This window comes from Halichoerus grypus, chromosome 6 (assembly GCF_964656455.1).
Source record: "Halichoerus grypus chromosome 6, mHalGry1.hap1.1, whole genome shotgun sequence".
Taxonomy (NCBI): domain Eukaryota; kingdom Metazoa; phylum Chordata; class Mammalia; order Carnivora; family Phocidae; genus Halichoerus; species Halichoerus grypus.
Window position 1 is genome coordinate 109,684,096 of NC_135717.1, and position 25,160 is coordinate 109,709,255.

The 25,160-nt window shown below is 37.3% G+C and overlaps 2 protein-coding genes across 12 annotated transcripts in view; one reads left to right on the forward strand and one right to left on the reverse strand.

Annotated features, from left to right (window-relative positions):
* Positions 1–1,664: 1,664 nt before the first annotated feature.
* On the reverse strand, positions 1,665–17,065 carry ZCRB1 (zinc finger CCHC-type and RNA binding motif containing 1). 2 transcript variants are annotated; one of them, XM_078075898.1, is made up of 9 exons: positions 16,900–17,065; positions 15,760–15,845; positions 13,507–13,535; positions 7,261–7,372; positions 6,807–6,914; positions 3,417–3,529; positions 3,241–3,316; positions 2,313–2,459; positions 1,665–1,827 (listed from the first exon to the last, which is right to left on the reverse strand). In XM_078075898.1, exons 2-8 carry the CDS (start codon positions 15,841–15,843, stop codon positions 2,328–2,330), a joined length of 654 nt encoding a protein of 217 aa, XP_077932024.1. In that variant the 5' UTR covers positions 15,844–15,845; positions 16,900–17,065; the 3' UTR covers positions 1,665–1,827; positions 2,313–2,327. The 2 variants fall into 2 exon arrangements, with proteins under 2 accessions (XP_077932024.1, XP_035921513.2); XM_036065620.2 differs by lacking the exon at positions 1,665–1,827 and having other exon boundaries at positions 1,846–2,459; positions 16,900–17,064.
* Positions 17,066–25,160, forward strand: part of PPHLN1 (periphilin 1) — a 153,573-nt gene continuing 145,478 nt past the window's right edge. For 2 of the 10 annotated variants that reach the window (XM_036065610.2, XM_036065617.2), the window contains exons 1-2: positions 17,111–17,192; positions 24,475–24,517. In XM_036065610.2, the coding sequence (XP_035921503.2) occupies position 24,517 (1 nt within the window). In that variant the 5' untranslated portion in view covers positions 17,111–17,192; positions 24,475–24,516. Of the gene's footprint in view, positions 17,193–17,774; positions 18,062–24,474; positions 24,518–25,160 lie in introns of those variants that run through there. The other 8 variants (XM_036065611.2, XM_036065615.2, XM_036065612.2 and 5 more) reach the window with 7 other exon arrangements.

The following is a 25,160-nucleotide window of genomic DNA, read 5'->3' on the forward strand; positions in this document are numbered from 1 at the left end:
GGCGCCCCTGTTTTGAATTTTAAACAACATATGGTTTTGCAAATAAATACCTGTATTTTTGACTAGAACCATAGGATAAAATAGAATATAATTTCTGGTTCAAACAATATAACATATTTAATACTTATCGTTAAGTTACCCTTCAGCAATTACTTTACAATACTATAAGTACTCTTTTTTTTTTTTTTTTTTTAAAGATTTTATTTATTTATTTGAGAGAGAGAGAATGAGAGACAGGGAGCATAAGAGGGGGGAGGGTCAGAGGGAGAAGCAGACTCCCCGCCGAGCAGGGAGCCCGATGCGGGACTCGATCCCGGGACTCCAGGATCATGACCTGAGCCAAAGGCAGTTGCTTAACCAACTGAGCCACCCAGGCGCCCACAATACTATAAGTACTCTTATGTCATCTTCATCACCACTCATTTTTTTATAATTAGGTAAAAAATGTTCTGCTGGTTGTAACAGATTCTTTAGTAGCTAATGTTAAAGAATATTTTTCATTTAGTTTTTATTTTCTACATACTGTTTATGTCACTAGCTCATTTTCTGTTGTTTTAAGATATTCATATAAACTTACCTATTTTGTTGTGAACTTTTCCTATTTTTTTCTTTTAAATTTGATGAATTAATGGGTGGAACAAAAAGTAGAGTTCAGCATTCAGTTGTTAGTCTGGTTTCCTCACTGAAATCTAGAAGATTCTTTGCTAGCAAGTGGCTAACACTTTCACTGTCTTTGTAGTTTTCAAAGGGGAAATATTTTTATCGCTTCTCGGCCTTTTGGCTAAGATCAAGTGTAAAGGGAAAATATTTTTACTGCTTTTAGTAATTAAAAAACTAACAAACAGGTGTTCTTTTAAAAAGCATTCAAACAATATAGAAATATACAAAGTAGAAAACTAAAGGCTCTGTAATCCCATTCTCATATAACCATCTGCAGAAGATACAGAAAATAAATAAAAAGAAATATAATAAAAGAAAAAATGAGGCAATTATTAACTACAAAAATGTAATCTCAGCACGCTCATTGACTCAGAGGTGGGCAGTATTTACATGGTCATAAAAGAAAAACAATAAATAAGGATTTTTTTTTTTTTTAAGATTTTATTTATTCATTTGAGACACAGAGATAGAGCATGAGCAGAGGGAGAGGGAGAAGCAGGCTCCTCGCTGAGCCAGGAGCCCGATGTGGGACTCAATCCCAGGACTGGGATCATGACCTGAGCCAAAGGCAGACACTTAATGACTGAGCCACCCAGGCGCCCAAATAAATAAGGATTTAACCAAAAATTTTAACATAGCCATATTGGGAAGATGGAGGAGGGCGGGGGGTAGGAGACTGAAAAATCTCCCCTTACTCCTTTATGAATTAAGTGGCAGAAATATATGTATTTTATATAGCAATATATATGTACATATGAAAAGAAACAGCTAAAAAAGTTAATTACTTCTGGGGAATGGAACTTGGTGCCAAAGGTGCACCAAATGATTGCTGTTTGGTTATAAGCTTTTGAAAGCTACTTTACTTTACGTTTTGTGGGTAATTATGATGTATCCAGGTTGGGATAAAGCTAAAAGAAATAAGATGGCAAAACACCTACATTTATTTTTTTTTTTTTTATTTATTTTTTTTTTAGATTTTTATTTATTTATTTGAGACAGAGAGAATGAGAGAGAGAGAGCACATGAGAGGGGGGAGGGTCAGAGGGAGAAGCAGGCTCCCTGCCGAGCAGGGAGCCCGATGCGGGACTCGATCCAGGGACTCCAGGATCATGACCTGAGCCGAAGGCAGTCGCTTAACCAACTGAGCCACCCAGGCGCCCAAAACACCTACATTTAAAAACAAAATTCTCTTGAAAATTTTATTAACACTTAATAACAATAAACCAGTCAGCATTTTCCATAGTCTTCACAAAGTTTTTGTCTTAAAGATGAAATTTACTTCAAATGTCTTCATGTAAACCAATCAGACATGAATAAACTTTTATAATGAGCTTCTCAAACATATCATTTTAATACCAGCCTTTTTTCTTGGGATGACAACAGCAATACTATGATAGTATTAAGATTTCTTTTTAATTCAAATGAACTGTTTTCAAGATTAATGGTTACTAGCAAATCTTGATTTTTATTACTCTGCTAAGGCAAGATAGAAACATGATACTTTAAAATTATTTTCAATTTCCTATGAACCTACTTTATAGTAAAAAATTATTTGGTACTAAGTGTTCTTTATGCTCAAATTCTAAAAGTAATCTTTAATCCCAACTGAACTTGGTACCCCAAGATTTAAAAAAAATTTTAATGATATTTACATAATAAATAAAATTTTAATCACTCAGTTCTTCCTCATCACTGAAATACGTGCTTTTCTTTATCCTTGGGCGTCTTGAATCATCTGATGTTGAGGGACCCCCTGAACTGGGTTTCCATTTTTTCTGTTCTTCTTCAATTTTGGCTTGCTGTAATGTGATTCAGAAAACAAAACAAAACAAAACCAGAAAGTCTGTTGAACATTATTTACAGTGTATTAATTCAAAACATGGCAAAAACACACCATAAATGCCAACACTCCCCACCCTCCAGCCCATGCAGACAATTCTACATTATTAGGAGACCCCACCTGCCCCCCCAAGTTATGTCCCAGTTTCACTTTGTTAATCAAAATTATTCTAGGCAACTTCTACTTATTAACAGGTACATGAAATGAAGCTTATTTGCCATCTTTGCTGGAAATGGGAATGTTATATAAAATACGTTAGTTAACTAAAAGGAAAAATAAATTAATGTATTTGAATTTATCAACTACAAACACATTAAAATAAAGTAACTTTTTTAGAAAATTAGGAGATTATATGGCCTTCTTTAAAAATGTTTCATATACTTATATTAGGACTTTTAATGGTCAAAAATAGTTTTTAGTTTTGTTTTGAAGTGAAGTTTCAGTTAGAACGTATCTTTTGATTTAATAAAATCTTCTCTGTTTGGCTAAACTCACCTTGATAAAATATTTCTGATCAATTCCATAATGAAATCAGATTAAAATATTAAAAATGTTGTAGGGCCCTTTAAATCTAGAAAGAACCAAGGGGAGTTTTTCTATTACACTGCTCTAAAGACCTTAGAGAAACAGCCTGTCTCCTAAAGAGGTAAAGGGGAGAGAGGAAGATTGCCATGAGATGATCAATAAAGTAAGCAAGGGATACAAGGCAGCTATGACATTATTAAAAGAACTGTTAATACCTGGAAAGCTATGGCCTGACTAAGACTGTCAAGAGCAGGATCTTCCCCTTCATCTTCACTTTCTTCCACTTCTTCACTAAATTATTAAAAAAAAAAAAAAATCAGAATGTACTCAAGCAACAGTATAAAGACAGAAACAATACAAGAATGTATTTAGTAAGAGTAGATATACACACATTTCTTCTTCTGGTTCAGGAATTTTCTTTTTTTTCTTTTTCTCTTTCTTCTTTGGAGGTTCCCGTTCTCCAAGCATATTTTTAGGACAGGCATAACTTAAGTGTCCACTTTCCTTTTGTTTCACATTAAGAAGGAAAGGAAAAAAAGCTGTATTTGTTGTGTTATTAACAGAAACTTGCTTGGTACTCTACAACTGAAAGTTTTAGAACTTAAAAAAGAATACTGTCACACTGGGAATATACATGAAGAAATTACCAAAACCTATTACTTTAATATTTAAAAGAAAGAGATTATGATATTATAACCCCCAATAAGCTACTTTAACAATAAGAGAATATTTTAGTGGTTTTACTAAGAACAAAAGAAGTATTCTTCCTTCAAACATTTTAAATCTCAAGATTCAGGGTAAAAAACAATTTGAAATTTAAATGGACCACCTACCTTAAATGTAAAAATTTTAAGTTATTATTTGATAAAATGGGATGAAACCTTCCTGTTAACTTCTAAGATGCTGCTTAACATCATATTAAAAACAAATTTCTAAAATAAATAATCTTTTTAAAAAGGGGGGGCGCTTGGGTGGCACAGTCAGTTAAGCACCCAACTCTTGGTTTTGGCTTAGGTTATGATCTCAGTGTCATGAGATCAAGCCCTGCGTTGGGCTCCATGCTCAGCATGAAGTCTGCTTAAGACACTCTTTCCCTCTGCCCTCCCCCTCCTTTCCGCCCACTGCTCTGTCTCTCAAATAATCTTAAAAAAAAAAAAAAGTAAAATTTAAAATCTTCCTCACTTTTCCTATTAATTTCATTTTCCTCCCTTTATATCTAGATTATACCTGCACTGTCCAATTATGGGAGCCACTAACCGTAATTCTCTTGTGACTACTGAGAACTTGTCTGAATTGATATGCACTGTAAGGGTAAAATACATCCTGGATTCTGAAGACAATAAGAAAAAAAGAATGTAAAATACCTTAATTTTTGAAAATATTAATTACATATTCAAATTATAATATTTTAGATATATATTGGGTTATGATAATAAAATATATTATTAATTTTTGCCTGTTGCTTTTTTTAATGTGGCTACTACACAAATCAGAATTACATTTATGGCTGGAGTAATGTTATAATGAGCCATAACATGGTTCAGTTGTAAAACATGAGACAATGAACTAAACTCTGAATAGTAGCTCACTAAATACACTGAAGGATAATATGTAAGAGTAAGGGTGTGGGGAGAGACTGAACCAGGATTAAAACAATAGAACAGAAAAATAATCATGCTTTTCAAGTATATTTTAGAAAGCATCAAACAGACTGTGTACTTTATATATCTGGGGACATGGCTGAACCCAAGAGATGTTACTGTTAATGAACTGCTAAGTGAATGCAACTGCTTTTGGAATAATGTCAACATATATGAAAATGGTTTCATAATGAAGTAACTTAAGGGAAACCAGGCTAAATAAATGCAAACATATTTTGGGGAGGGGGAAATTTAAGAAATATAAAATGTACAAAGTATAACAAATTTATGGATCCATAAACTAAAAAGGCAGATTAACAGATTCATCCAGGATTTCTCAGATAATGTTATTTACTATGAATATGAGGATACATAGTAATCTATCTGACCATAACTACTCCTCCCTTCCAGCCTTTCTTCTTTTTTTTCTTTTTAACAAAACTCAGGGCTCTGGAACACAGTTTCTAAAACATTAACTTAAGAGGTGTTAGAATCATAGGAATTGACAAAATGTACCATCCATCTATCTGTTTATCTATATATCTTTTCAGGGAGGAAGGGGCAGAGTGTGGCAGTGAAGGAAATGACTCCAACCCATTTCTTTGTATCTTCCACTGATTTTGTAGCCAGGAAAATACCTCTCAGTAATCTTCTCCCCAGCTCCCCATTACTACCTCTAGACCCTAATTTTTAGGTATACTTTTTAGGCATTTTGGAAACTGACAACAATGACAACTGATATTCTCTTGGTACCATCATTATTATAGGCCTCATGCAAAACTGTTTTGTGGCTATGTATTTTTCCTAATCACCAAAAGTTTAAATGGGTAATGATAAACTATAAGAACTAGGTAAGAAAGTTTGGGAATAGTTCAGTTACAAACACTAGCAGTATTAATAGAAAAAAAAATAGCTTTTAAAACACATTATCCCAAACAGGATAGGTTGATCATATGATAATGTTTATACTACTGTGATGCTTAAACATTGGCAAGCTATTATAGGCACAAACAGTATCCCATTAACCCAAAAATTTATGGGTCACTAATCTTTCAAGACAATAAGTAATTAGTCTGGTGCTTTTTTTTTTTAATATTTTATTTATTTATTTATTTGAGAGAGAGTGAGCAAGAGAGCACAAGCAGGGGGAACAGCAGAGGGAGAGGGAGAGAGAAACAGAGAGCACAAGCAGGTGGGTGGCAGGCAGAGGGAGAAGCAGACTCCCCACTGAGCAAGGACCCTGATGTGGGACCCCATCCCAGGGCCCTGAGATCATGACCTGAGCTGAAGGCAGACGCTCAACCAACTGAGCCACCCAGATGTCCCTACGAAGTGTTTTTTTTTTTTAAATAGCAAGAGCAGGGGTGCCTGGATGACTCAGTCTGTTGAGTGTCTGACTGTTGATTTTGGCTCGGGTCCTTCGCACCCCCCACAGCTTATGTGCTCTCTTAAAAAACCCCCCAGGGCGCCTGGGTGGCTCAGTTGGTTAAGCAACTGCCTTCGGCTCAGGTCATGATCCTGGAGTCCCTGGATCGAGTCCCGCATCGGGCTCCCTGCTCGGCAGGGAGTCTGCTTCTCCCTCTGACCCTCCCCCCTCTCATGTACTCGCTCTCTCTCATTCTCTCTCTCTCAAATAAATAAATAAAATCTTTAAAAAAAAAAAACCCAAACCCAAATACCTTTCTAGTTTCTTTTTCTTTTTTTTAAAGATTTTATTTATTTATTTAACAGAGAGAGACACAGCAAGAGAGGTAACACAAGCAGGGGGAGTGGGAGAGGGAGAAGCAGGGAGCCCCATGTGGGGCTCAATCCTAGGACCCTGGGATCACAACTTGAGCTGAAGGCAGACACTTAACTGACTGAGCCACCCAGGCACCCCAGTCTGGTGCTTTTTAATTTAACAGTTTTCAAAGATTGAGAAACTGGAGAAAATACCACTCTATATTCCCTAACTCAAGTTATCTTTACATATTACATTTCAGTTGCGTTTACTAAGATGAGTAGAGAGTCCCGAAGTAAAACAACTTTTATAACCTGGTTTTAGCCAGCCAGAAGTTTTAGAGAGCACAAATAAAGCACTGATGTGAAAAATACCTTCAAATAAACTATGGAAAATTACATTAAGTTTTAGGTATACTCACCCCACATTCATAACACTTAGATTTATCAAAGTAGTTTCGTCTTCGGATGAACTCGGCTGCTCTTCCATTGTCTATAGCAATGCTTGCTTTTATCACTCTACCAAATAACTAAACCAGAGAAAAATGTAAATGCAGAAGGATGTATTTCATTGAAACCTAAAACTACAGTTATTTGATTCCATTTCCTTAAATTTTCAATTCCATTTTATTTTAGGTTACTTTATCAATTGCCTGGTCGGGTATGACAAATAACATCCTATAGAATAGATTTTTATTCCTTAGATTCTGCCAGTGTTTTGGAAATGAATATAATTTTAACCTCTTTTCTATAGGTTAAATACCCTCAAAATCTACTGGTATCCATGACTTGATCATCCACTGTATCCCCACATTTTTGGCCTGGATGAGCAAAGGCTTTTGGATTAAAAATCTTGTTGGGAATGAATGGCCTTACCTGTTTGTTGTTTATTGCCCTGGTACAGTTTTGTGCAGAGTCTTTATCCAAAAATAAAATAAATGCAACCCCTTTACTCTTCCTGGTATCTTTATCTTTCATTATAGTAACCCTTAAAGTATAAACAAATAGCCAGTTAAAAATAATGAGGCAGCAATAAATAAAACAGATTATTAATAAATACTTGGAAAACTCATTTACCGAATAAAAGAAATAAATACAGTTGACAAATCAACTATTTCTTCAAAGTCATGGGATATCACAAGAAGAATGGAGAGGAGAAAATGTGATACTAATTTAACAAAAGTGAGCACAGTTATGATAGGAGTACCTGAAAAGTCAAACATTTGAAGGATCAAGTAAAGAGATTACAGAGATTACAGAGACAACAAAATCTTGAAGAGTAAGCATAATTCCTCTTTTCCACTAATGCCCTCACTCTGCAGAAATAAAACAAAACAAAACTGAGGTATTCTTTTCAACACAAAAAGTAAAATGATTTACTTATTTTTTCCTAGGCTTTAGAATCTAATTATATTCTTAATATTCTCTTTTTAAAGTTTTAATTTAAATTCCAGTTAGTTAACATACAGTGTAATATTAGTTTCAGGCGTACAATTTAGTGATTCAATCTTCCATACAACACCTAGTGCTCATCACAGCAAGTACACTCCTTAATCCCTATCACCTTAAGAATCTCTAGTTCTGTAGTTCTTAGTCATACTATCCAAAGTACCTAAGTGATAGGGATGGTGCTAAGATCACAGAGCCTGTTCTTTCTCCTGATCCTTTATACATCCCTAGTCCTTGTGATCCTTGCTCATCATATGTCATTAAATGTAGTTTAAAAATCAGTGTTCGGGGTGCCTGGGTGGCTCAGTCATTAAGCGTCTGCCTTTGGCTCAGGTCATGATCCCAGGGTCGTGGGATCGAGCCCCGCATCAGGCTCCCTGCTCGGCGGGAAGCCTGCTTCTCCCTCTCCCACTCCCCCTGCTTGTGTTCCTGCTCTCGCTATGTCTCTGTCAAACAAATAAATAAAATATTAAAAAAAAATCAGTGTTCAACAGGGATCTTCAGAGAAATGGCTGATTCCAAGGATGGATAGGGTAGGTACAAGATCTTAAAAAATGTGCTTAAAAAAAGGAAGGGAGTACTTAAAAAAACAAAATGATGGGGAATGGCTCAGGAGTACAGAAGCCAGCTTAAAGAGCTCTCATTGGCCAAATCTAGGACAATTTGAGTACCAAAGTAATTAAGTACAGTAATGAATTATAAACCACAGAAAAAAGTAGGAATTTATAAGTGTGTATTAATAATAAATAAATGCGGGGAGGGATGGTTTTTGCTTACAGCAGAATGTCAAGGGAAGTGCTAGAGTTGGAAAATCACCATTTGCAACAATAGTAAAGAGTGGATCAGGCAAGATGATGATTTGTTGATGAACAAATATCTAAAATGAAATTTTTGGGCATCTGGGTGGCTCAGTCGGTTAAGCATCCAGCTCCTGATTTGGCTCAGGGTCGTGAGATCGGGCCAGCGTTGTAAGTGCTGGAAGTGGAGCTTGCTTAAGATTCTCTCTCTTCCTCTCCCTCTGCCCCCTCCCTCTTCTCTCTCTCTAAAAATAAGTAAATCTTTAAAATAAAATAAAAAATGAAATTTTTATGTGGAACAAGATATTTACATGGTCTTAAGAGTGTTTCTCACCGACTGTATTAGCAGCAAAGGGAAAAAAGGTATTTATACAGTGGAGAAATTGGTCAACACCTTGACTGGGCCATCAAAATTACTATCACTAATGAGGGACACATGGACACTATATAAATCCAGATGTGAAACACACAGAATACAACATCATCTATATAGTTACCGGCCAAGAGTATATAAAACTCCAATGTAATCATGAGGCAACATTAGGAAAACACAAAATGAGGGGTGGAAAAAAGATGAGAGAGAGCTATATTCTTTATAAATGTTCCAGATTAAAGGAGGTTAAGAATATAGGACAGTTAAAATCAACACCTAAATCTAGACTGTACTGGGGGGGAAAATTCTATGTGGGACATTATCAGGTCAACTGACAAAATTGGAACATGGATGATTGATTCAATAAAAGTATTTTATCAGTATAAATTTACGAATTTGGTAACCATATTGTGATTATGTAACATATAACCGTATTTTTAGGAAATACATACTTAAGTACTTAGGCGTAAGGGCAATGATGTAAGTTACCCTCAAATAACTCACAAAAACAAATTGTGTATGTACGTACATACACATATACATGTGCATACACACACACACACGAGGAGAGAGAAGAGGGCAAATGATAAAGTAAATGGGTAAAATGTTAACAATAGGTGAATCTGGGTAAAGGATACTTTGATGTTCTTTCTACTATTTTTGCAACTTTTTTTAAATTTGCAATTATTTTCAAGTACTAAAAAAAAAAGACAATGTTTAAGACAAAGCATAATAATTTTCTAAAACCTGAATTAACAGGAAAAGACAAGAGGTACAAGTAAATAAATAAATGGATATTTTATTTAACATTTTATTTCACATATTAAAATTTATTCTAAATGGATTTGGGTTTAGGTACTTAAATAGTCACTGGAATGAAATTGGTAAAAAGATGCCACTGTATTAAGAAAAGGGGTATCTTTTTCATTCAAAAAGGAAACATAAGTTGAAATAGTTTAGGGGAAAATGGACAAAATGGTTTAGTTTCTCAAAAAAGTACATCTGTTTATTCATGGGGCTTAGAAGGAAAGAAGCACTTGACAACGCTTGTTTAGAGTCACCACAGTTATTGAGGATACGAAAGAAAGTTTTCAACCAATTTTGAAAGAAACAGAAAGTAGTTTAACTTTTTGGAATTTTCATGATATTTGTGAAGGTCAGTTAAAGTCATTAATCATTTTTTCTAAAGTACTATTTCAGAAGTGTTAGCTTTCGAAGTCATCCTCAGTTAATAATGTCTCTCCTCTGTTCCCTTTTTTTCGTTCCCACAGCTTTTCTTGTCCACAATGGCACTGCTGTTTCAACAGTGTGTTATTCTTACTAGTTCCCTTGATGTTAATGCTCTCATATGCCACTGAGAGCATTTCTACTTAAGAAGTAAATAAAATCATGTCATTCTTCTGCTCAAAAAGCTTTGGTTCTTCGATTTGTCTATGGTTTGGTCTTGAATCAATATCCTTTATGATTTGGCTCCCACTTCCCTCATCTTTCACTACTTCTCACAAACTATGAGGGCTAGCAACAACAAACTGCTCAATGTTCATGGAGCATGGCCTGTACTGCTCCAAATTGATACCTCTATTCACATGGCTTCTGTCTCCTTTCAACTCTCAATCTTTGCCCATCAAAACTTGACTCATTCTTCAGAGCTCAGAACATGTCAGTTCTCTAATCTCTTTAACTGGAAATAATTTCTCTTTCTGCTAGTCTCTATTGAAGTCTGTTTATGTAAGAACAATGCCTCATCTGACCTATTTTAATATAAACTCCTTTAAGGTTGTATCTGTAATCTCTATTATGCCTAGCTCAGTATGTTAAAACAAAAAGACAGATACAAATGGGAAACTGCTTTCTCAAGAGTGCATCTATTTGTTTATTCATGTGGTCAGTCAGTCACTCCATCCAGACCCTTAAGCACTGATTAATTAAAGGCCCTAGGACAAGGTTTTTTACCTTCAGGAAAAAAGCTTAAGAGTCTTTTTTCTAGAAAAAAGCTTAGTAAAGAGACCTATAAACCAATTACAATACAGTACTTTGACAGAGATACCTTCTATGGTAACAGAACAAAATAATTACACCAAATATTCTATTCCCAAGTTTCTGGTAGGAGATGTACTCATTTAAGGCCATAATATGAAACAGACACTATCCTGGGAAACCTGGGTGTCATCCATAACACCCCTTTCTCACTCACCCAAACCTTACATACTAAGTAAGTACATCATTAAATATTACCCATTTTATAGCCTAATGATCATCTGACCATCTCTCAAATCTGTCCAGTCTACCTCTCCACCTATACCGCCTTAGTGCACATTACTCCCCTAGGCTATGGTTATAGCTTTTTGACTGGTCTGCTAGCATCTGCTCGTTTCCTGCCAATCTAATCTCTACATTGAAGCCAGAATAAGCTTCTAAAAATTCAAATCATGTTCCTCCTTCATTTAAAATTCTGTACCAGTGAATTCCTGGTATTCTTAGGATGAAAACCAAATATCTTGTAACACGGCCAAGAAGCAAGATTAGGAACCTGCTTCCAGCTCTAGACCCTTTTTGTCCTTTCTCCCTCTTGCTCACTCATCTCTAGTTATACTGGCCTTCTGTTTCTTTTTTCTTTTTTTTTTTTTAGATTTTATTTATTTATTTGACAGAAAGAGCACAAGTAGGCAGAGAGGCAGGCAGAGGGAGAGGGAGAAGCAGGCTCCCCGCTGAGCAAGGAGCCCAATGTGGGGCTTGATCCCAGGACTCCGGGATCATGACCTGAGCTGAAGGCAGATGCTTAACCAACTGCACCACCCAGGTGCCCCTGGCCTTCTGTTTCTTGATCTCACTTTATTTTCTCTTGCCCCAGGGCTTTTGCACAAGGTAGTCCCTCTACCTAAAACGTTCTTCCCATTCTTTCTGCCTACTTAACTCTTACTCAGCCTTAAGGTTTCAATTCAAAGTATACTGACTTAGGTAAACCTACCCCATCCAGACTAGATCATGTCTTCCCTATTTATAGGTGCTTATAACTCTGTCTTTGACTTCATAGCATTCTCGTGATTTTTAATTTTATGTTTGTATAGAAATTCATTCAGAGATTCTGACAGATGGGAAAAACCAAGAAAAGGTAATGGTACGGTTAAGGGAGCAGGCTCTCAAATCAAACTGTTAGATTTCAAATCTTGTCTCCACCACTAACTAACAATATGTAAGTTTATTGTGTGCTTCAGTTTTGTTATTTATAATATTAGGATAATAATAGTATTTTACCTTAAAAGGTAGTTGTGAGAATTTAATGAAGTAATACATGTAAGAAGATTAGAACAATGCCTAGCATATTTATGTGCTCATCATTATTAGTGATTTGACTGGTAATAATGACTATTCAAAATTCCGAAGATCCCTGGGGCACCTGGGTGGCTCAGTCGGTTAAGTGTCTGCCTTCAGTTCAGGTCTGCCTTTAGCTCAGGTCATGATATATGGGTCCTGGGATCGAGCCCCACATGGGGCTCCCTGCTCAGCAGGGAGTCTGCTTCTCCCTCTCCCTCTGCCTATTCCCCCCTGCTCCTGCTGTCTCTGTCTCTCTCTCTCTCAAATAAAGGAATAAAAATCTAAAAAAAAATTCTGAAGACACAAAAATTTACCTAGAAGCATTTTTGATGATTTTCTTACCGTTTATCCAAAGCTAGAAAAAACTGGCCAAAATACGTTCTAAATTCTCGGGATTTTAAATACAATTTCACATTTACACCAGAATATGTATTGGTTGTAAGATAGTTAGAATAATAATACCCTGCTTTTACTTCTTTTCCCCATAATACAGGTACATGTTTGATTTAAAATAGTGAATTAAATATAAGAAGTTCCTTTTATCCTTTTGTAACTCTCAGCTCCAAATGATATTATCATCCCTACCATTTCTGTATGTTTCCAGTCTTTCCAATGATCTCTAAACTTTCTATGAAAGCAGAGAATATGTTTTCTATTTAATCAGTCTCATAAGCACTTTGCATGTCGAAATATTTGTTTTTTTACATTCTACTTATTTGACAAGTGAAATCCACTTCTGGTATACTTGATAACACACCTTCTAATAACCAAAATATGTGTTTAATCAGAGCCTTTATGTCTTATATTGGATAATAGAATCAGTTTTAGTTCTTAGTGGTATGATTAAGAAATTGTTGTTTAAATAAATTATGATATATAAAGGAATATCATGAGATCATTAGCTACAAGGGTGTATCTTTCAAGTACATGGTAAGATGTTTAGAGTATAATGTCAAGTTTTAAAAAAAGACAACAAAATTGCATGTATAGAATTAAGTCTTTAAAAAAATTGTCTATACAATGCTTATATACTCAGAAAAATGAACGAAATATATATAAAAACAGTAGCATTTTTTCTTTGTCATATCAAATATCTATTTTATTAAAAAATAATAAATCTTAAAAAATGGAAAAGTAAATTCAGATAAACTTTTAAATGAGGTTTCAAAATTTGAAGTGAATACTTACTTTACAACTTTGCCATACTTGGAAAATATCTGAAACAAAAGACCACATAATAATTTACAATATAATTTAAAATCATAAGAAACATTAGATTTTCAGGTTGTATTAACTGACCACGTTCTTTGTTAAAGCTTGTGAAAAATTTTAGCCTTTATTCTATAAAGTAGGCCCTAGAAGATACATGTTTTTTAGTGACTAGAATAATATTCATATTTTTGTTATTGGAGTCACAGGTATCTGCCCCAATTTCTAAATTTCTAACAAAAGAGTGCAAACAGAGAAAAAACCCCACTCTTTATGTGTGGTAGATTGAAGGCATACACATTGCACAGCTGCTGTGTTTTTGTGGTATATCCATGGCAATTATCAACCCCACCATAGCCCCAGAGAAATCATGTGCTTCAAATATCAGTGTTGTGGAATATCATTATTCCTAGCTAACCCCATTAAGCAATAACTGTTTCAGAAGACGGATCCTTAGACTGCTTATAAAACAAAAAAGCTTCTGTAATAAAAATCCATTCCCATCAGTCTCCCTCCTTCTGCCCACTCTTACTATGTTGGTGGTTCTTTACACTTGGCCCTATCTTCCCATTTACTTCTACATCTTCAACCTAAGCAATCTCATCTATTTGTTTCAGCCACTACATATATGCTAATAGTTCCTATTTATTATGTCTTAGAAAGATCTTTCAGAAATATTAATATACACAATTAATAATAGAGTTTTATGATTAAGTTGTGTAATGCTGGAATGTAGTATAACTGGACTGCAGTGTTAGAAACACTGAATCTTGAAGACCAAAACAGTCTTCTGTGTAACACTTTCTAATGGCTTCTCATTTCACTCAGAGTCCTTACCATTATCTATGTAGGCCCTACCTGGCATCCCTGCATAGGCTTACCTTCCTCTGACTGCCCTTCCTCCCTCTCCACTTGATTTACTCTGTGCCTGACATGCTTTTCCCCCAGACATCTACACAGCTGTCTCTTACTTCCTTTAGGTCTTTATTCAGAAGTTACTTTCTCAATAAGGGCTTTAGACAGCTCATGTAAAACGTTACCTCCATTCCCAACCTGACTTTTTTTTTTTTTTTAAGATTTTATTTATTTATTTGACAGAGAGAGACACAGCGAGAGAGGGAACACAAGCAGGGGGAGTGGGAGAGGGAGAAGCAGGCTTCCCGTGGAGCAGGGAGCCCAATGTGAGGCTTGATCCCAGGACCCCGGGATCATGACCTGAGCTGAAGACAGATGCTTAACGACTCAGCCACCCAGGCGCCCCATCCCAACCTGACATTTAATAACCTCCTTTATTTTTTCTCCTTAGCACCTGACATCTAGCATTAATTTAGTATCCAAAGAATAATATCATTTGACTTTTTTATATTTCACATTGTTTTATCTTGCTATGAGTGCCAAGATAGATATTCATCTTTGTGTTCATTGATGTATTCTTAGTACCTATAAGAGTGCTCAGCATATGGTAAGTGTTCAATAAATACAAACATATCTCTATTTTGATACAAGGAAATAAGCTAAAGTGCATTTTCTCCTTTGTTATTTGAGACTCAGGCTATCTCAGTTAAGTAATTAATCAAATACTATGTATCACCTATGCAGCATCTCTGTACTTAACATCCACCCAAAGAAGCAGAGAGAAGAGGGCACACTTGGAAGAAAGGATTCATGTCATTCCTTCCAGTTCCTCTTAACCACTCATCTGCAGGACAGGGACAGCAGGAAATTTTATTCTCTGTAAGGTGAAGAGGTGAAAGAAGATGTTGGATTCTGCCCCAACCCCATCCTGAACTGAAAAACAACATTAAACTGTTAGGTTTCTGCCATATATATAAACTAAAATATCCTTTTAGAATTTGAGGGTTAGTAAAGGGATCTGTTTACTTTCATCAGCCCTTTCCTCCAAAACCTCCACCCTATCAGTTTAAAAAAACCAAGTAAGCAAGCAGGAAAAACCAGCCTATCACAAGTTGCTCCCACTTCATTATGCTAGCTGTGTCTTCTGTGTTTATAAAGAACCTGTTATTCTCTATGAAAGCACTGTAAACTCTCTTTGGGAAATTACAAAATTGTCAATTGTTTTACTTATGTTTGCAACAGAGGTCTTTGCTATTGATGGTTCAAGTGCATTGTAATGTAGTTATTAAGAATTTTGCCAAAGAGAACTGTGTGCTTAAGCTACATCTGTACCTCAGGTAGAGAGTTCAGTGGACAATTGTACTAAAAGTTACTTACCCGGTATAAGTCATTGTTGGTCAGGGAAAAGGGCAAGTTGGATACATACACTGTGCTTTTACTTGGGGCCAATCCACCACTCATCTCTATAACGGAAAACAAACCCAGAAGCAATCTAAACCAGGTATTCTTCATTCTAAGCAGAACCAATGTATACAATCATTGATTTAATTATGCCACATTTAATACACCTTCCTCACTTTTTAGGATTAACAATTACTCCAGCTGGGTGAATTCAGGAATTTCTTTTCCCCAGATATTACTGAAAAGGAGCTTTCTGGTCTTTCTTTCAAGTAGAGTCTTTAACCATTATAGTGCTGGATTATGGTATGAAGGCAGAATGAGTTTTAAACATAAATAAAAAATTCTGAGGCTTCACTTAACCTTCCCTCAGGCTAAGGGCAAAAAAGTGCTTTTGAAAAGGCTTAATACCTTGCCTACCACATCATAAACAGCCTGCTAGCTCAGAAAGAACTGTAGCCGCTCATTTTCACTACTGCTTTGGTTTGGGGTACTTTTTTGGTTGTCTTAGTATTTTTCTTTGCAGTAGTGTTAAGAGAAAATTTTAGCCTCACATTTTGATGATACAAAGTTCTTTCAAATCACTAATTTTGCATATTACTGGTAAATAATGAAATGGTATATTTTACTATACGAATAAGTTCCCGTGCCTTGAAAGATACTGACTTATATATGTATTTTTAACTTACAAATGTAATTTGTAGTTAATTTTTATAGCGTATTTTACAAAGCAGATTATCCGTGAAAATTATATCGTACTCAACAAGGTTCAAATTTCGATTTAAAAAGCTTGTGTGGTGTGTATTTGAGATGGGGGGGTAGGGACCATCACAAATGGCAAAATATTGACCGTAGGACATGCCAATTCGCGGAGTAATAGGAAAACTGCTTGATGCTTGAGATGTTTCTTGGAATTTATTAGACAAGTTCAGGAACTCCACATCTTAAAAGTTTCCCATTTGAAACTATGCGTTACCGTTCTGGGGAAAACTGCGAGGGCGGGCAACAGTAAATGGCCCGGAATAAAAAGGGTAACGGGGGAGAGGGGCAAATCGTTTTCGCGGCCGGGTCTGGGGAGGGGCTCGCTGGGAGAAAGGCCGCAGCTGAGGAAGCGTTTACCTTTAGGTAGGGCGGGCCTGGGAGACTAGAGCGCGAGCCCTCGACTCAGCTGGGGCTCAACCCGGACTCTTCCTCGTCCCCCGCTGGGGCCTTGGCATCACGGGTCCTGGGAGGGGTCAAGCGCCGAGACTAGAAGGCAGCGACAGCAACGCCTCTTCCTGGCTGTAGCTAGACCCAGGCTCCGGAGGCGGGCGCTTTTGCTGACGTCTTTGAGCGCGCCGGAAGTGCCTGCTTAGGAGAGGGGCGACGAGCCGACGACTACATTTACGGGGTCTCCCGGCGGCCCAGAGTCGGTGAGCGCATTTTACGTTTCCACGAGGTGGACAGGGCCGGGCTCGGGGGCTGCTACGCCCGAATCGAGCGGGCGGCAGGGAGGGCGGGTGTTTTCCGTGGCGGGACTTGGAGTCTCCCGTTGCGTTTGATTCGTGCAGTAATTCTGCCCTTGCGGTGGAGGGTGTAGAGACGCAGTGGAGTTTGGAATAAAGGAAACTGTTGAGTCTGAGACACAGGTTTGCTTCTCTTTAGCGCCTTATTATGCAGAAAGAAGACTGAACTAGGTAACTTCAATGACCCAAGATAAGTTAGGAAGTCGGTAAATTTAAAGAATGTGTTCGGTGTACCAGTTCAGTATTAGGCACTTTGAGAGCTACAAAAAAAGTGTAAAACAGGCCTTTTCCTGGCGGATATCTGAGTCTAGTTGAGACAAGGTCAACTCGGATTCACAGAATAACTCATCTTGAGTTGGTATGGACAAATGTTGGACTACTTGGTGCCTTTTTCCGTCCTGTAAATCTATAATGGGCACACACTGCTTATTCTCTTAAGAGGAGGTGAACGGGCCCATCATTCCTACAGAAAAATCAGAAACTAATACAGGGTAGTTTATACTTCTACCCACCAGCACACACAGACCAGGCCTCTAACCATTCCTTGGGAGCCTGCGTGTCAGCAGCCTGGAATCCAGAGCCTCTCCTGGAGTCTGCACGCAATCAATCCAGATTGAAGCCGGTGTCTTCTAGAGAGAAGGAAGTGCATCCAGGGCGCAGCCCGAATGCCTCCACATCCACCAGGGGACCGCTGGGACTAATTCTCTTGGCAAACTTGTGGCCAGCCAAAGCTACCATGCTTCACATCCCCGTTATTTTTGGTTACCGCCGAAGATGTAAGCCCCTTTGGTCTTCTATGCTACACCCTCATCCCCATGCTGCTTTGTACTTCCTCTCCCTTGATTTAGGCTATCACTGCTTTTCCCTCCTTTTCTTACCCATTTCACCCCTCAACACAACAGCTGAGCTCGCTGAAACCTCTATTCCCTGCTAACAAACTCTTACATGTTCTTCCGCTTGATGGAAACTCTCATCTCCTGACCATAACCAGCACTTGGCTTTTTGCCTCCTGCCCTTTCAGTTGAGTCCTTTCTCTGACACCTGCATTTGAGGTTAAGTTGATGGCTCTGCCTGTATTGAACTGATTTCACTTCCTCAGAATATTTTTCCTCCCCCCCACCTCCAGGGTCTTTGTAGAGTTTTCTTTTCTCTCTTGTGGCATTTGATTTCTCTGACCTTTCTTCTGCCTCTTTGTGGATAATCCCTACACCTGCTAAGGGTTTCACTTTCCCTATGACTTTCTCTGAGGGATATTTTGTAACTTTCCCCGGAGAGAGTTAGATACCCTTGCCATATGCTAAGTGCCGTCTACTTTCCTCATCATAGCACTTACCACATGTGTGCTAATTAATTGCTTGTCTCTTTGCTTTCTCTACTGAGCTAGGCTGTGGGGGAGGGACTGTTATTTTCTTGTTTATTTTTGTAATTCCAGTGCCCATAGGCAGTCAGGTATTTCTTTGATTGAAACTGCTGCAGATACAGTCTCAGAAGTTGGGCAGTTGACATGTCATCTGACTTTAAGATGTTAAGAACCTTTGGAAAGGGATCAGCTGCTACTTAGCTTCAGCTGATTGTGGCTTTGTGAGAATATGATTCCAGTGTTGCCAGAGCATGTAGGTTTTTCAATAATAGTTGGAAATATGGTTTTGGAAAGTGATACCTCCCAGTTTTTAAGTGTTGTCAATGGAATAACGTTTTATTACAAACAAAACAAAACCAAAGAAACCCTGGGCCAAACACATGTCACATGCAGCCTATCAGTTACCAGTTTGGAATCCATTTTAGTGTGGTAGGGCTTAGAATTGGGCTTTGTGGAGAATACTAGATTTTGAGCTTGGTCTTCACGGATGGTTCGAAGTTGAATGAGAGAATGGAAAGAGGTACTGTAGTTTGAGAAATATATCAAACAACTCCAGGGTGGTGTGTGTGTTACTTTGTGGCACAGTGAGGAGGCTGGCAGGCATGATCTTTTTGGAGAGAACAGGAGTTTAGGTGAGATGAGAGAGGGCAGAGGAGTTTGGATTTGTTACAGTTAATTGATGTCAATTTAGATTCTTGATAAGGGAAACTTCAGATATGGATGATGTATTAGCAAAGTTAACTGAGTATCCTTTTTTAAAGGTAGAATGGAGAGGAGAGCTGAGACTGGAAGGAGGTTGAGCAGTTAAGATTGTAAGCTTTATCCAGATGGAAGTAAGATTTAGATTTGTAAACATATATAGGCAAACATCTGGTATTTTTATAATTTCAATTACTTGATCACTTACATTGAACAATCAAGAATCTCCTAAGTATTTAATACAGTATAGTGGGGCTTATATAAGAGGTATCCTTAAAGCACGAAAAATCAAGTAATTTGTGAAACTAGCAGAGAATGCAGTACTTTAAGTTAGTAATCAGTAGTCTCCTTTCCTTAAGCCTTATTCTCCTTTAATGTCTTTTTTTTTTTTTTTTTTTTAAGAAATACTTTATTTACTTGTCAGACAGAGAGAACGAGAGAGTGCACAAGCAGGCAGAGGGAGAAGCAGGCTTCCCGCGGAGCAGGGAGCCAGACGCGGGGCTCGATCCCCGGACTCTGGGATCATGACCTGAGCAGAAGGCAGACGCTTAACTGACTGAGCCATCCAGGCGCCCCCTCCTTTAATCTGTCTTGTATACTGTCAGGTTAATCTTCTGGAATGACATTTTCCCCTGCACCTTATTTCTAGACTTAAAAGCCTGCAGTGAGCTTCTCCTCTAGCTGCTTACTTTGTATTAGCGTTTAATGCACTTGAATGTGTTCTGTCTTTGCCTGTTACCTTTGTGAAGCAATGTGATATGATGAAAAGGGCGTGGGATTTAAAGTCATGCAGACCTGAATGATTCCAGGCTTTGGCTCTGGGATTGAGCTTTTCGGAGCCTCTGTGCTTTATCTGAAATAGGAGAGGTAATATCTACTAAAGGGGAGGAAAGGAAAGCTTGTTGAATTCCTATGCAGGCTTACTTTCCGTTCCTTTGCAATGCACATCTTCCGTTCTGATCAGTTCCATCTTTCTCAGACACATCTTCCATAATTCTTTTACCTTTTTTTTTTGGATTCCACTATCCTTCATCCACATTTAAGCAATCTCTCAAGACTCTATTTAAATTTTCTTGGCTTTCTTAACTATCATTTCCTACATTTATCTCCCTCAGCACGGGACAGGGATTAATCTTAGTAGATATTTTGCTCTATTTTGACCATGTTAATTGACATCAGTGTTCGTTTTTTTTTCATAGACCTTCACTAATTATGTTCTAAAATTCATTTTTAATTTAGTTGTCTGGAATTTTAAACATTTTCCAATAAATATTAGTAATATCTAGTTTCTGGGTTGAAGTCAGTCCTTAAAAGCTTCTTGCTTCAATTTAAGATGTCTGGAATATGTTTACCTTGCTTTAAGGTCAGTGGATCTCATACTGAGATGAGTTTAAGATTTTTTTTTTTAGATTTTATTTATTTGAGAGAGAGCATGAGCAGGGCGAGGGACAGAGGAAAAGTGTGCTAAGCTGTTGGGGAAGTGGTGGGGGTGAAGCTGGAAAGGCAAAAGCAAGGTCATAAATAAGCCTTTTTTTAAGGTTAGGGTTGCATCTTCATTCTTCAGTATATGGGGAATTACTGAGAGATTTTTAAATCAGGTGTCTTATCAGAATGAACTTTCTGGCTACAATTTATAAGGTGAGGGAGAAGCAGGGAGACAAGTGTTTTACTGCTGGGGAGTCCAATAGCTAGACGAGGAGCATCTGATATTTATATAATGAGGCAATAGAAATAACTGGATTTAATGAATAGTTAGATATGAAAAGTTTCGAGTCTTGGATGATTCAGGTTTCTGATTTGGGCTGTTGGGTACATGGTGTTGTCATTGCCTAAAATGGGGAAGACAGAAGATGAAGCAGGTTTCTGAGAAGTGTGAAGAACTTTTGGCATGTTGGGTTGCAGATGTTTGTGATACATTCTCTTGAACAGAGTCAGGATGGAAGTGGAGATGTGGGAATCATTTATCTAGAGGAGGCGTATTACCAGCATTATTAAATTAACTCCATGAACACTGAGCAAATACGTTGTGCAAGTTGTTCTAGGTGCTTATTATTAATGAAGAACATAGAGATCCCTGTTTTCATGTAGTTCATATTCTTAGCAAGGGACCAATAATATGCATCAAAAATAAGTTATATAGTATCTTAGATGATTAGTGCTATGAAAAGAATAGGAAGCTTTAGGGGGATTAGATAAATGACATTAAGAAGATAATAATGAAGGAAGAAGAAGTTAGCCATGCAGATTGCTGGAGAAAAACATTCTAGGTGGGGAATTGCCAGTGCAAATGCCTAATGCTCATCTAGAGTATAAGGTCATATGTGACTTTTCTGTTCACTAGCCATAGTTCACTATCAAAATAGTTACTGATGAAAATAGAGTGAAAGGAGTGGATTTGGAGAGGAGGGAAAGCTATTTTATTGTTTTTTTTTTTTAAGATTTTATTTATTTATTGAGAGAGAGCACGAGCGGGAGGAGGGGCAGAGGGAGAAGCAGACTCACTGCTGAGCAGGGAGCCTGATGCGATATGGGGCTCCACCCCAGGATCCTGGGATCATGACCTGAGCAGAAGGCAGATGCTTCTTAACTGACTGAGCCACCCAGGCGCCCTGGTTTTTTGTTGTTGTTGTTGTTGTTTTTTAAATTCTGAGTGTACTTAATACTGGAAGCTGAAAAGAGCAGTGTGCACAGTTATTCTATAGTCTAAGCTGCTACTATAACCAGTTTGGATAAGGTGAAAAATACATCTACCTATTGCCTTGCCTGTGGATTCAAAGTGTGAATGGTTTGACAGGAGGATATTGCCTGTGAGTTTCTGTTTTCTCAATTTCTAGGCTACTCTCACTGAGAATTCCAGTCCTCCGTATTCTCTTAGTCCTCAAGTAAGTCAACCTAATAATGGTTGGCTCTCTGGGGTGCTCAAAAGAAGGCTTACTTCTTTCTGGATTTGATATACCATGGTGGTATATTAAACATATTCTCTAATGAATATGGCATGAGAGAATTAGCAAACTTCTAAATGAAGCTTACATTCTCTATACTGAATTCTTAATCCTGTTCTCTGCCTAGTTGTGATGTAGAGGGTCCTTCCATTTTTCAGTTCTATTCTTCAGTTTTCATATCCTGTTGGATCAGGATATGAAGTACTTCTGGAGTACTTCTGGACTCCACTATGGGAGATTAGTGATTACACAGTAACATGATCACTTCAGTGAGAGAGTATCTTTGCTTAAATTTAGCTGATTGGCTTCTAGTTGTGGGATGGGTCAATTTCCTAAATCTGGGTAATGTCATAAACAACATGTGCTACTAATCAGAAGATTGCTGAATAGCTTATCTTTTCCCCTTTCTGTTGTTTTAATTCAAGATCCAGCTTAAGACTTGCCTTCTTTATAGTCCAATATTCTTTCTTTTCTTTTGTATGTAATCATCAAACTGTGTCTTCTGTTTTGTTTTACTAACAGTACAAGGTTGCATAGGGAATATTTATACTCCTCTTTACCTAATTATATAGATTTCTTAAGGATGAAGGATGTTTCATAATTTGACATGGGCCTCACTAGTGCGGGTTTTTTTTTTTTTTAAGATTTTATTTGTTTATTTGACAGAGACACAGCGAGAGAGGGAACACAAGCAGGGGGAGTGTGAAAGGGAGAAGCAGGCTTCCCGCTGAGCAGGAAGCCCCATGCGGCCCGATCCCAGGATCCTGGGATCACGACCAGAGCCGAAGGCAGCCGCTTGACGACTGAGCCACCGAGGCGCCCCTGTGTGGGTTTTTTTTTTTTTTTTTGCGGGGAGGGGGGGTGGTGTTTTATCCTGGTGGATGCTGATTATTTTGCTCCAGCAAGCCCTGTTTAGTCTTACTAAAATATCAGTATCTTTCTTGTTTTTTTTTTATGGGCAGGGGGATGGGCTAAATGGGTGATGGGTATTAAGGAGGGAACTTGCTGTGATGAGCACCAGGTACCATAAGTAAGTGATGAATCACAAAATTCTACACTGAAACCAACATTATACTGTATGTTAACTAACTTGAATTTAAATCAAAACGTGGATTAAGTGAAAAGAATAATCAAGAAAAAAGTGCCCTATGACTGAGCAATACCACTACTGCGTATATATTTTTAGTCTTTTATTGTCTTCTATTTTTATATTCTTTATTCTGAAAATATATAGTAATTTTTTAAAGTTGTTATTTATTTAAAAATTTTATTTATTTGACAAAGAACATGCGTGCACGAGCGGGGGGAGGGCAGAGGGAGAAGCAGACTCCCTGCTGAGCAGGGAGCTGGTTGTTTAGCTGGATCTGGGACCCTGGGATCATGACCTGAGCTGAAGGCAGACGCTTAACTAACTGAGCCACCCAGGAGCCCCTTGGGAGAAAGTTTTAAAAAGTTCTCTGTTGTGGGAGATACAGGCTTCGAGTTCTGGAATAAAGTCACAGGAGTAAAAAGCACAGCATAGAGAATATAGTCAATGATTGTTCTAACAGTGATGTATGGTGACAGAAGGTAGCTACACTTGTGAGTATAGATAGCATAATGTATATTTACTCTGTCATACACCTGAAACTAATGTAATGTTGGGTGTCAACTATACTAAAAAAAAAAATCGGAAAAAAAAAGTTCTCCATCAAATTTTTACCTAGTTAGTTTAATAATCTTTGATGAGTTGATGATTCTTGCCTTGATTTTGAGATGACTTGAACATGGGACCATTTATTGCCAATATAAAATTGTAAGGATTTCCAGACTAAGGATGCTAGAATTTTTTCAATATGTGAGATATTTTAATCTTAATATTCTAGGTAAAAATTACTTTAAACATCTAATGCACTTCTTTCAGAGATAAGGCTAAGAGAGATGCCCTGCCCAGCTCTCAACTGGCAAAATTAGGACTAGAATTCTTTAATACAATTCCGTTGTTCTTATGAAACTTGGGTGGCCTCTGGTGGTCAAAAGAATATCTTCTGTTTTAAAGATGTGTTTGAAGGGAGTTTGGCTTATTAATGGTCATAATTTTTTTTATTTTGAGTTTTATTTATACAAATAATGAAGGGTTATTTTTCTCCATTGGTTGGTTTATACAGACACAAATCCTTATGTCTGTATTTTTCCCCCCCTCCTACAGGAGATTGTTGAAAACTTTAAATTTGATTCCTGAAAGGACTCAAGTAAGTAGTTTAGTAGTTATTCTTACATTTTTTTTTTTTTGTGGGAAGCCAGTAATTTTAATATTGTAGCGTTATATCTAGTTAAGAAACTATATAGTATTTCCTTAGAACTCTTGTAGTTTTTCTTAAATACAAAGTCTTATTTTTACTTGTTTTCCTTTAGCTCATTAATTTATATTCATAATTTTTGCCATCACTTGAGACGTTATGCTTATTTTTTTTAAGTTTTACTTATTTAAGTAATCTCTACACCCCACATGGGGCTCAAACTCAAAACCCTGAGATCAAGGGTCACATGCTCCTCCCACTGAGGCAGCCAGGCACCCTGACACATTATGCTTATTGAGTGATTTCCAGGACCTTTAAATATAGTTACTTATTTTTGTTATAGATAATAGGAGGTATAGAACATTATGCAGTGAAAATATTCACCTTCCTATACCCAGGCACCCAGTGGCAGGCACTGTTACATTTCTCCTGCTTATACTCCCAGAAGTAGTCTGTGCATATGGATATGTATTCATACCCTATCTTTTTATTTTCCCAAAGTGGGAGCATATTCAATATATTAATCTACCCTTTGTTGTTTTTTTTAAATCAGTGTATCTTGGCATTCCTTCAATATTATATATGAGGTTACTTT